This window comes from Erythrolamprus reginae, chromosome 1 (genome assembly GCF_031021105.1).
Source record: "Erythrolamprus reginae isolate rEryReg1 chromosome 1, rEryReg1.hap1, whole genome shotgun sequence".
Taxonomy (NCBI): Eukaryota; Metazoa; Chordata; class Lepidosauria; order Squamata; family Dipsadidae; genus Erythrolamprus; species Erythrolamprus reginae.
In genome coordinates this window covers 325,718,343-325,731,565 of record NC_091950.1, presented here as the reverse complement: position 1 = coordinate 325,731,565, position 13,223 = coordinate 325,718,343, and the positions used below count along the sequence as shown (strand labels likewise).

Below are 13,223 nucleotides of genomic sequence, written 5' to 3'. Positions count from 1 at the left end.
GAAGGACAATCACCAAAAAAGGCATACAAATCCAATAAATAAATAAATAAATTTGCAATTATTTTAGGTCTGATAAATTTCAAAGAACATTAGACCATGAACAGCAGTCTCACTACCTATTAAATCTGATTCCTTCAAATAACCTCAAAACATCTTTTATAAAGTTCAAAAAGTCTTTTTACACAAATTAACACACTTATTAATTCCAAAATAATACACCCAATGCTGGTGGCATTAATTTAATTTAATCCTAACAGGATTAAATAGGTTTGCTGGCAATAACTTAATGGTGTAAAAATGTGTGCCTCGTGAAACCTCTGAAAAGAGGAAAACTATACACAGTATAGCAATTTGTCATCTGAAGTAGGGATTTTCCTGGAAGGAAGTCAAAAACTGTCTAGGTAGTTCAGTCTAACAATGCAGTTGTATAACTAGTTTAATTATTTACTTTGTCACAGTGGAGCTCAATAATCATATAAAAAGTATAGGATACAGTAAAAAAGGAAGCAACAATCCAAATAACAACGTTAACACCTTCCACATTTGTTTATGCCCAATGAGAATTTGAGATCTGTCATATAAAAATGATATCAATACTTTGAACAGGAACATTTCTCTATTTTAAAAACAACTTCCTAACCATTGTAGAAATGTGGAGTTGTCCTGGATAGCACAGTGACCTGAATTGCAGCCTTTGTACTAACTGAAACAACTAAAAAGAACCCATTATATATTCAACTAAATTATGACAAAGAACAAATATTAATTGTATAACAGAAAACAGATTAATTTGGATATGAAGGAGTGTTTTTAAAATGATATCTATCAACTATTTTCAAATTACATGCTTTTGCTATCTTTATTGTTGTATGTAAGCTAGCCAGAGTTATGGTGTATAGACAGAAGTTTTTATCTATGTATATATGGAAAATTTATTTTTTAATCAACAAAACATGTTAACATCCATAATGTTTTTCTTATCAAGTACTGTACTTTGTAACAGCATTAGCCAGTAAGCAGAGATTTAGTGAAAGGAAAGCAGTTTTAAAAACTCTAGCCTATGAAATTATAGACTGTATCTTATTCAATATGAACAAGTTAATATCTCTTTCTAATAGTTTTTTGTATTATATTAGATTACACTCTATTTCCTGACTGCTTTAAATTTTACTACATCCAATAATGTGTAATTACATCTTATCCATTCCCACATTCCTGCAGACAGTGTGCATACCTTAAAATATATTATACAGTATATTTCTATATCACTCTAGTGCAGATTGGGGAGGCTTTCCATCTTCTTTATAACAATGTCATTCTCTGTTTCATCTAATCTCACTTTGTTAAGAAGAGTTCTCAACCTCTCAGGAGAAAGTTTTCAAGAGATGAGAGAAAATCCCATTCCCCAATGATCTTCTATAGTTCTTTTTGAGCATATCTATATATAAATGGGACAATGATGGCTCACCAGTTAAAGACACTGGAGCTTGTCAGCTGGAAAGCTGACAGCCCAGGTTTGAGACCAGAGTGCTACTGTTACTTGCCCCAGCTCCTGCTCCCCTAGCAGTTCAAAAACAAGCAAATGCCAGCAGATAAATAGGTACCACTCTGATGGTAAGACAACAGCAATTCCATGTACAGTATGTAGCCATACTGGCCATATGACCATGAAAATGTTTTCGGACAACACAGGCTCCCTTGTCTAAGAAACAAAGATAGTACTGCCCCCTAGAGCAGTGGTTCCCAACTTTTCTTTGATCATGCCTCACCTAAGCATCTCTAATTATCCTTATCCCCCCCCAGTGATCTATAATTCTTACTATTCAAAAAGTGAACTCCTACTCATGAGGAGGAAGCCTAGAAGGCCATTAACTAGGTTTAAACAAGGTTCTAATTGCCCCCATTAAAAATCATAATTGCCCTGCTGTGCGGTGTGGGCCCCATGTTGGGAACCATTGCTCTAGAGTCTAACACAACTGGACAGACAGACAGACAGACAGACAGATGATAGTAATATTTCCTCTTCCCTCAGCAGCAGTGAATTTGAAGCATACTATGCATCCATAAATGCATATGGAATTATTTGAATCATATATTGACAAAATGTTCAGTATTTTTAAAATAAAAAATTGATTCATCACATAACATAGATTATTATTTCAAAATGTCCAAAAACAAAGTTTAAAAATGTGAATAGTAGCATTCAATTCTTAAATTGTGATAAAATATACTACTACATACTAATAAAGTGCTTTTTTATCACTGCAAGTTGCATTGTACACGGTACTCTTTAATAACTTTTAAACTGTAGAAGGAACTGGAACTTTGCATAGCAAACTTTTAATAATGGGTCATACTTTGTGATTTCAGTCCTTATGTTTACATATAGGCAAGGTAAATTTTAACTAATATATCAATATTTAATAATTAACATTCTGATGTAGATATAAAATTATTTATTTTGGCAAGTCTCTCTTTTCTTACTCTACAAGAAATACCAAAATATTCTGGCTTTGGACTAATGCTTCCGGGTATATGCATGGCCCTAAATTATGTAAAAGAAAAAAAGGCACTTCAAAGTACAATGGTACCTCTACCTAAGAATGCCTCTACTTAGGAATTTTTCTAGATAAGAACTGGGTGTTCAAGATTTTTTTGCCTCTTCTTAAGAACCATTTTCTACTTAAGAACCCGAGCCTGGAAAAATTTCCCAGGAAATTTGAGAGCGGCACGAAGGCCTGGCCAATTTCCTGCCAGTCCCCCTTTAATCCCGGCCATCTCAGGCTTTTCTGGGCTGCCAGAGGAGCCTTTCAGTGGCGCTTAAGGAGGCTTTGGCAGTCCAGAGCGAATGGAGCATTTTCCTTTCTCTGGGCACTTGGAGAGGGAATAAACCACTTCGCTGTGGTGACTCCCTCGCGCTGCCTCCCATACACCTGGTACAAGGTTGCCTCCCAGAGCATCTGGGCGTGGAAAGGAAAAAGGGGGTGCTTCGCCCCAGCCAGATCAACTCAGCTTCAACCAGACCGAGGAGTCACCACAGTGAAGGAAAGGCGCCGGCTATAAAGCGAGCGAGAGGAGGGGAGTTCTTCAGCATGGGAAGGAAGAGGAAGCAGGTAGCAGCAGCAGCCGCCTTTCGATCAAAGGAGCATGAGGTTCCCCCCTCTTGACCGCTTGGGTTTCTCTATCTGGCACAGTGTATGTGAGGGAGCCTCTCACCTGGTCTATGGGAGGCGCATGCTCCTCCTTGCCATCTCAGAGTCCCTCTTTTTTTAAAAAAGCCTTACAGTTTTGGATTTTTTTTATTCCCCTCCCCTCACCTTCTTCCTTCGGCAGCGATTGGCTTTGTCCTCTTCTTCCTCCACCTCCCACACAAATTCCGAGCTTTTATTTCTTTCCTAATGGGGTTTCACGCATTATTTGCTTTTACATTGACTCCTATGGGAAAAATTGCTTCTTCTTACAAACCTATCTACTTAAGAACCTGGTCATGGAATGAATTAAGTTCTTAAGTAGAGGTACCACTGTATTTGAATTCTTGCTTCTCACTTTAAAAAATGAAAATATACATCTTGTTAGATAGCCTGCGTGAGTCTTTAAATACTGGTATACAGATTTTAATAACTGTTAACACGTTTCTCATGTGCAGTGTTTCAAAATATGTGTATATCAACCCAAAGGAAACTAGAAAAGCTTTCCTATGGTTATGCAACAAAATATATCACCAAATGCTGTCTATATTTCCATACCTATTTTTGCACCCTGTTCTTCATGCAATATTGTTTTTTTCACATACGCATATATTTATATGAAATTTCCACAATATTCATAGAAACTATAATTATAGTCCAGCCATTATACTAAAAATTTAATGAATGAGAGGAAAATAATTTACAGACTATTTAATATTAGGGCACTTCAACTGGTAACAGTTTATGTCAGCACTTACAATGAAAAAAATAGTAGCATATATAGGTAGTCCTTGCCTAATATGAGGGAAGACAAGACAATACATATCCCACAGAGTGGGCGTTCTCCGGGTCCCGTCAACTAAACAATGTCGGTTGGCGGGCCCCAGGGGAAGAGCCTTCTCTGTGGCGGCACCGGCCCTCTGGAACCAACTCCCCCCGGAGATTAGAACTGCCCCTACTCTTCCTGCCTTCCGTAAACTCCTTAAAACCCACCTTTGCCGTCAGGCATGGGGGAACTGAAACATCTTCCCCTGGGCATGTTTAATTTATATATGGTATGCTTGTGTCTATGTCTGTTAGTATATGGGGTCTTTTTAAATCTTTAAAATTTAAAATTTAGATTATTTATGATTTGTTTCCACGTGTTGTGAGCCGCCCCGAGTCTTTGGAGAGGGGCGGCATACAAATCTAAGTAATAAATAAATAAATAAATAAATAAATAAATAAATAAATAAATAAATAAATAAATATTTCAAGAAAAAAGTTTCCCAAATAAAGATAAGTGATAAAATACTGCCCTTCATTATATACCGATTCTTAGGCTTTTAACTGAAACATATAAAGCAGGCATATGATTTTTATTGGATTATTAGTACCTCAGTACTTTGTTACAGCTATTAATAAAGTAGGACAAAATACAGTACAGGTAGTTTTCAACTTACAAGAGTTGATTTCAGGGACTGTTCAAATTTACAGCAGCACTGTAAATTTATGATCGTTGCAACATTCCCATGATCATGTGATCAAAATTTAGACATTTGACAACTGACTCATATTAATGATGTGTCCCAAGGTTATGTGATCCACTTTTGTGGCAGTTTTACAAGTAAAGTTAATGGGAAAGTCAGATTCACTTAACTCTGTTACTAATTTAACAACTGTAGTGATTTCATTTAGCAATAGAAATTTGGGGATCAGTTGTGGTCATAAGTTGAAGACTACCTGTGTTTTATTTTCCTCTTCCATTGAATAACTTTCCAAGTGAATTCTAAAGTAATTCATAAAATGATATAGCACACTCATGAAGAAACAATTGCTTCTTTAAATATATATATTTATATTTCCCTGCACGGTACCTCATTACCTGAAAAATAAGCAACTGTTCTGAAAAATATTGAAATTATCTCTTTGAAGTAAATAAATGAAAATAATGAATTTATGAGGGTCACCCATAAAGGAATGCACCACATTTGTTTTCTCAGCCTACAATAATGGTACAAATTTGAAACTTTAGATATACATTATTTGAATTGTCAGGAGTGCATGTGTAAATTTTGCATTTCTTCAGACAGATAGTATAGCTGCAGCAGTGTTTCGAAATGGCGTCTGAAAGTGATGTATGTTACAAGAAGTGTGTCGTCATCGAATTTCTCACTGTAGAGAAAGGAACTGTTGGGAACATTCACAAACATCTGTGTACAGTTTATGGGGAATCTGCAGCGACAGAAGTACGGTTAGACACTGGGCACAGAGGGTGACACCATTAGAAGACAGTTCGGCAGAACTCCAAGGCTTCGTGACCAGAATAAGAAGTGGTACCGACAGGGCATACATGCCCTTGTGTCTCGCTGAAGGAAGGCCATAGAACGGGATAGAGATTGCATGGAAAAATAAGGAATGTAGAAGAAACATCATTCTTTCTTGTTTGTAAATTTAATTGTGCTCAATAAATAAATAAAGGAAAAAAATGTGGTGCATTACTTTCTGGGCAACCCTCATATGTTCAAAATAGTACACCAAAATTAATGAAACAAATTCTGGCAACTCAATTCTTTTTGTCGTGCTTCTTTCTGTTGGATCAATATGATTTTTCTAAGGATAAGGATTTGTCGTTAGATTGCTTACACTGCGATGTGAAACTCAAGCCCATGGAGTACTTACATCTGGCCTGTGGGGCTGCCCTGGAAACAGTGAAGGACCAGCCTGTGATGATTCTGCCAATGAAAACGGACTCCCTAGCTGCCAGGGCCTCCTACAACCCCCTGTAGTGAAAATGGAGCTCGGGAGGGACACATGCGTTTTCACTGGCAGAGGGTTGCAGGAGGCTGTCCCAGCTAAAAAAAGACACTGGGACCCCATTTTCACTGACAGAGTGCTTGGGCTACCACAGGTGCCCCCAAAAGGAGTGACATTAAACACCCCCCCCCCCCGAAGTCCAATACAACCTTGATGCGGCACTCAATGAAATTGAGTTTGTCACCCCAGCTTACACTCTCATGCTTTAACATACAGTTGATGGGGAAAAAAGAACCTGGGTGAACAAATACGTAATCATTATTAGTGTATATAAGTGCCGTCAAAAGGATTGACCATCGACATATACTGATTATAATATAATCTGAGTGACTTTCATCAATCACTATTCAGATGGAGAGCATGATCCCTAAGAACTCTTTTAGTTCCTGCATAAAGTACCAGACATAAAAATTGTCTACATTCATGCAGTAATTTAGTTAGAAACAAAAGGCAGGTTGATTTATCAAAAAGTTATTTCAATGGTTTTGCCTTCTTTTTAATTACACCACTTTATAAATGAATAGAAAATTAAAGACATTCTATTTTTATCTAAGATTACAAGATTATGTAAAAGGCCCACTCATTTGTGTTTTCATTCTATAAAAAACTTGCTCCTATAGAAAATCTCATCTGAAGACAAGGCATTTCTTTTTCAGAACAATCCAATAATAGTGCCAGTTTGTATCAGTTAAGACTCGTCATAGTCATATTATAGTCAAAACTTCAGCTGCTACTCTTTTATGCCAAGTGTTAATAATGTATTTTTTTAAATGAAGTAAGGAAAAATCATAATGCATATCAGGAATTAAAATTTGGCACTTTATCATAATTAAATCAATAAGCTGTTACTAATACATTTTCCATGAACAGAAAATTCTAAACTATAGCTTTTATAATAAATTATCAGTTAATGGATCATGCAAATATTTCATTTAGTCTCCGAGTCTACGGAGAGGGGCGGCATACAAATCTAATAAGTAAGTAAGTAAGTAAGTAAGTAAGTAAGTAAGTAAGTAAGTAAGTAAGTAAGTAAATAAATAAATAAATAAATAAATAAATTTAATTATCAAGATTCACAATAAATGTAATTTCTGTATTCTAAAATTTCTAGAATTCTTGCTTGCTGTGAGAAAACATATTTATTAAATATATCAGACAGCCTACATATACAGGTAGTCCTTGACTTATGATCAAAATTGAACCCCAAATTTCTGTTGCTAAACAAGACAGTTGTTAAGTGAGTTTTGTTTATTTTACAAACGTTTTGCCGCAGTTGTTGGGTAAACCACTGCTGTTGTTAAGTTAGTGACATGATTGTTAAGCAAATCTGGATTTCCCATTGGCTTTACTTGTCAAAAGAGCACAAAGGAGGATCACATAACCCTGGGACACTGCAATTGTCATTAATATAAGTCAGTTGTCAAACATGGTGCTTCAATGGTCTGAAGCAGAAAAATAGTGAAAAATAGTCATAGGTCACTTTTTTCAGTGTTGTAACTTCAGACGGTCACTAAACAAATGGTTATAAGTTGAAGACTACTTGTATTAGAAAATTCTATCTATTTTTATTGCATCATATATAATACATACTCAAATGTCTGTAAATTTACAACATATTAACTTTTCTTTACTCTATTATCATGAATATAAATTTGAGAAAACAAGGATATGACATATTGACATGTGCAAGTGCTTCTAGAGAAAATATTATTTCCCCTTTTAAAAAGGGAACCTGCACTAATAACTGCATAGAGGAGAAAAATAGAATAACAGTCAAGAAAGGGGGATATTATGAAATATCTTTAGCCTAGACAGTTTTATGTCTTCAGTGAGTTAGCAAGTTTGATGCAAAACCCCAAAAGATTGCGTATTAGGTAGATCATACCAGTGCTATCCATATAACTTCACAGATTATGCCTATTGATAACCTATTAATCTGATATAGCTTAATATATAACATATATCATTATATAGAATATATAACTCAATATAGAAAATTTTGATTAGAGCAGGAGAAATATACAGCTTCTGTACTGATTGTAGAAGTATTTTCAAGCATAAATAGCTATAGTTGCCTTAATGGAACTTTATGAAATGACAAATTAGTACATTTTTCAATGAACATTTGTACTTTAAAATTTTGTATCCTTTAAAAATATCTTTCCACTGTAAAAGCCCAACATGACTTTTAAACTGGAGTTGAAATCTCAGACCATACCAAATTGACAATTATTCAGCTTCAAAGTTTTCAAGAATTAAATGAAACATATAAATCATGAGTGCAGTATAAATTACTTATACAACCTAGCATCAATGAGATCCCTGAATTCTTGCTTAGTTCTATTAGTAAAAAACAGAAAAAAAAATAATGGCACTTACTCAAATGCAAAAAAGAGTCCACTGGTAACGAAAATAAGAAGAAATGTCAAGTAGAAGACCCCAGTCTGCCGAGCCATCATGATCCTTCCATTGCAAAAAAATTTGTTTCTTCCAGGGAAAACCTCCCATTTTCTTTTGGAAATGCTTTTCTTCATATGGGGAGACTCCATGGGAGAAGAGGAGCTATGAGTGCTGATCTGACTGTATTCACAGTCTTTCATGGGTCCTCCAACACCACCACCAGGACTCATTAATGGAGAATAAGGAGGAACCCCTCCAGCAACTCTTGCCTACAACTTCTGAAGAAGACACTATTGGGTGTTTTATTAAAACAAGTTTATCATGGCATTTTAAAATTTCCAATTCTCTGTTAAAGATTTCAAAGCTGCCATTTATGAAATATAAGCACACTAATTTTCCCTTCTTCACAATGAAATAAAAAACAAAGTTGAAAGTGCATAATCATAGAATAAGATAGGAATGAAAAAGGCTTAGATATAAAACAGTTGTCAATTAAACATAGAACTTTTATGATTTTAAAGCATTCCACCTTCTGTTTTAAGAAACTACTCAGTTTTACTTCACATTCCACTTTTAAAGTTCTTGGGTCAGGTTTTGAGGCAAGCAGTCTCTAAATCAAAACCCTCCTTCACAAAGATGTATAAAAAAAACCCCTTAAAAGTAGAATTTGTATGAACTGTTCTGAACAAAAACCAACTTCTAAGTGCAGCAACTGAAAAAAAACAAACTATAATAACCAATTTTCTCTCACTATGGTCTTTTTCGTCTTCCTTCCAATGGCAAAGCGACTAGTTCCTATTTTTTGTCATTATTTTCCAATGCAAAATAAAAATGTGGTCAGTGTCTCTAATATCCAATTTTCTCCCACTGTGGTCTTTTTCTTCTTCCTTCCAATGGCAAAGAGATTAGCTCCTATTTTTTGTCATTATAAAAGGCCTTTTGCAACGCAAAATAAAAACTTGGTAAGTGCCATCCCTGGAAAAAAGGTGCAAGACACGGCAAGTTTCAAGTTTTATATATTTTATAAAAAATATGCCAATTTCAAAGGAGGGGCGGGAAATGCAAAAAACCAAAGCGAAATACAGTTGTCCTCAGGCCACTTTTAGTCCTGATCTCAACCTTGTCAGGCAAAAAAATAACTTCCAGGTTTGGAGACACCGGCTGCTCTCTCTTCAACTTTTCTCCTTGACCCCCAAACTGCGCTACACCACCGCAATCCTAAATCCCGTCTTCCCAGAGAAAATAGCAGCAGCAGGAGGATGAGGAGGAACCGTCGAAGAAAACGGCAAGAAGAGTTGGTTTTTTCTGCTTCGACTTTAATCTGGGTTTATCCCCTGCAGCCAGCCTGAACACAAGCAGCCACCTTCTCTCCCCCCCCCTCAAACCAAGGGGGGAGCGAAGGTGTGAGGAGAAGCCACCTGAACGGCGGCGGCCGTCGCGGGACCACCACCACCACGCCGCCTCTCCCCGTGGCCGGCCCCACTCGAGAAGCAGCTGCAGCGTTTCACACGCGCCCCCTTCGTGGGGTCGGTCCCCAGCGAGGAAAACAACGGCCAACGTTCCGAGGCGGCGGCAGAACCAGCGGCGGCGGCAGCAGCTTTCTTCTTCGGGGAAACGCTCCTTGAGAGAGAGAAGCGCCCCTGGAAGGGCTCGGGATCACTCAGCACTCAGGTGGGGGCGGCGGCAGGCGCAACCCCCGGAGCAGTAGCCGCCTCCGCCTCCCCTTCCGCGGCTCCTGCCTTTCACTTTCATTGTCAGCCGCTTGGAAGAAGGCGGCGGCGACGGCGGCGGCTCTATCCGTGACCGTCCGCCTCACGGCTCAACCTTGGCTGGGGAAGGCAGGGGGGCTGCTGGCGGCGCGTCTCCCACCGCCTCCCTCCACACGGCTGAGGCAGCCTCTGAGCGGTTTCTTTTATCGACCGGTCGCCTTCCGCGCGCTCTCGGGCTCGCTCGCTCTCTTTCCTCTTCCCTGCAACAGCACAGGCCGTGTCACTCGGCCCGGCGCGCCCGCAGAAACCGGCGACGCTGACTCTCCAGCGCCCCACGCGGCCGCCGGAGGAAAAACGCCCTCCCGCTGCCGCCCTTCTCCACCGCCTCCCACTTCTGTGGTACGCCGCGTGTTCGCCCACCTGCGGATCACGGGACGCCCAAGGGAGAACCTCCCCCCCCCCCGAAAACTCGAAGCGCCCGCAAGCATTCTGGGAAATGTATGCCGGGCCTTATTTTTTTTCCCTCCGCGTGGGACTGCGACGTACATAAGAAACGAATCGAAAGGGGAAGGGAGGAAACTACATATCCCAGAATCCCAAATTCATTTTCCTCGTCCCTCCCTCTTAAATCGCCTAGCAATGTAATCTGCGAGGAACGGCAGGAATGGGAAAGAGAGGAAAGATAAAAGGGAAAACGAAAGGGAGGCAGGAGGCAATTTATGATTAACAACAACAACAATAATAACAACAACAACAGAGTTGGAAGGGACCTTGAAGGCCTAGTATAAAGTGACCAGATTTTAAGATTGGGAAAGTACACCATTGGGGGGTGGGGGGGTTTAAAAAAGTTTAGCAAAAAAAATCTCTCCCTCCCTCTTTCTCTTCCTTCCTTCCTCTTTCTCTCACTCTCCATCCCTTTCTTTCTCCTTTCCTCTCTCTTGCTCTTTCTCCCTCCTTCCCTCCCTCTCTGTTTCTCTATCTTCCTCCCTCCTTCCCTTTCTCTCTATTTCTTTCTCCCTCTTCTTTCTCTCTTCCTTTCTTCCTCTTTCTCTCTATTCCTCCCTCCTTCTTTCTCTCTTCCCTCCCTCCCTCTTGCTCTCTTTCTTTCTCTCTTCCCCCCTTTCTCTCTCTTTCCCTCCCTCCCCAGTGCCGCGCTTTAACGGTAGGCTGCGCTACTGAAAGTGGGATCCCCTGGGAGCCGTGGAGGAACTTTGCTCAGGAATAGCGTCCTGAGTGCGGACTCTCTCCTGTTGAGACACAGGACGGAGCAGTCGGTGGGGTATGATGGGCTGACACCCCCTCACACACACACACACACCTCGCAACCTCCCCTCCGCCCCCAAGAATCCCCTAGCTCAGCACAGTGTTTCCCAGGAGGGGGCAAGGCGGGGCCGTGAGGGAGAGGTCCATTGGTCTTCCCGTAGCTCAGTGGTTCTCAACCTAGGGGTCGGGACCCCTTTGGGGATCGAGTGACTGTTTCACAGGGGTCGGCTAAGACCATGGGAAAAGACAAATGTCCCAGGGTGTTAGGAACTAAAGCTTCTATTCTGGCGGTTTGGAACATATTTTTACAATCTGACCAGTCAGGCACTTACAATGGGGATGTCCCTCTGACCTTCCTGCCAATCAGCCTTAATCTGCCAGGGAAAAAAATTGAAGCCATGAAAAAAGAAGCTCAGCTTCCGGGCTGCCCAAAATGCACCGATGTGGAGGCCCAGCAATCTCTAGTCGGTAGCTTCTTTTAAAAAATTGGTACTTTTTAAAAATGCCATGGGACATGGGGCAAATTACTAAAAAGCAGGACGTCTGGTCACGTTAAATTAGTATTATAATTAGTATATAATTAGCATTAGAATAGTAATAATAGATAACTATTTCTAAATGTTGCCAGTTTGGTGAAATGCTCAGTTTTTATTTATTTGTAAGTTTCAGTTAGAGTTAGATTAAAACTTATTCAACTTGTCTAAATATGGAAGTTATTTGTGGTGCCTGGAGAATTCTGGAACCTGGGTCAAATCACCAGCTTAACTGAATAAATTGAATTGTGTTAACTCTGTTGAGAACCCACAAAGTTTTAAAATGCTATTTATACCGTATTCTTTGAGTTCTGCTTTTTGAATTTTCTCCTCTACGGTTCTTCTGTTATTCCCATGGCATTTCCTATTATAACTATGTTAATTTTGCCATTTTCTTCTACATTACAAACTTGCCTGCACTTTTAAATGTTTACATTACATCTTCAGCCATGCCAACACCCACACAGATTACCAAAACGTAAGAAGGAAAAAATTAAACTTTGAATATATTTGAGGGAGGTGGTTACCTTATACAGGTTCGGATTTTTATTAAATACTAAAGTTTAGACCCTACAATTCCCCAAATGATTTTGATTTACAAATAAAATCTTGCTTTGTGATTTTTGGCAGTTCAGGGGTGCAAATTAGAGATCATGCTTATCTGTTTAGCCACAGATCATTTCAATACACTACTAACATTTAATGAATTTCCAGTACAGTATATTGATTTTATTGTTAAAAAAAGCTTCAAATAGAAATGAAAATATAAAGAAATGTGAGGCGATCATTCTAATTCGCCTTTTAATGTAATTTGGAAAAGTATGCTGTATGGAATATTAGCTTCCTAAAAGAAATAGTGATGTAATAAAATGTTTTCCTCAATATAGAAACATTTAAAATATAACATCTTAAAAGTGTCAAGTTTAAACACACAGAGAAAATTTATTTCTTATAGCAAAGTACAAGAATCTACATTAATTGAAACTGGAAGGTATTTTGGTATTTCTCAATGTCAGCCATGGGGGTAATAAAATTAATTATAATATATTTTTATTCTTAAAATGTTTCAGTTGCTGAAAAAGGTTAGAATTGCTGCATAATTCAATGCATGCAAATGGGCAAATCCTGTTGAACTCAGGGATCTGGTCTATCAAATATAAAACTAACATCAATCCCTGGCATGTGGCACCCACCCACATTGCACAACTGAAAATTAAGTGGTGAAGATTGCTAAATTTTAGCAGCATTTACTTCCTGTTTTCTTGGGTGGAAATGGGAGGCTTCCAGAAACAATTGTTCTACCCTTAAACTGAATGATGAGGAGTGTGAAACTC

General features: G+C 38.7%; 1 protein-coding gene across 4 annotated transcripts in view; it reads right to left on the bottom strand.

The window, feature by feature from the left end:
* The window catches only part of ZDHHC14 (zinc finger DHHC-type palmitoyltransferase 14), a 73,092-nt gene extending 62,625 nt beyond the window's left edge, over positions 1–10,467 (bottom strand). For 3 of the 4 annotated variants that reach the window (XM_070733757.1, XM_070733758.1, XM_070733756.1), the window contains exon 1: positions 8,364–10,460. In XM_070733757.1, the coding sequence (XP_070589858.1) occupies positions 8,364–8,614 (251 nt within the window). In that variant the 5' untranslated portion in view covers positions 8,615–10,460. Of the gene's footprint in view, positions 1–8,363 lie in introns of all 4 variants that reach the window. The other variant, XM_070733755.1, reaches the window with a different exon arrangement.
* Positions 10,468–13,223: the final 2,756 nt, after the last annotated feature.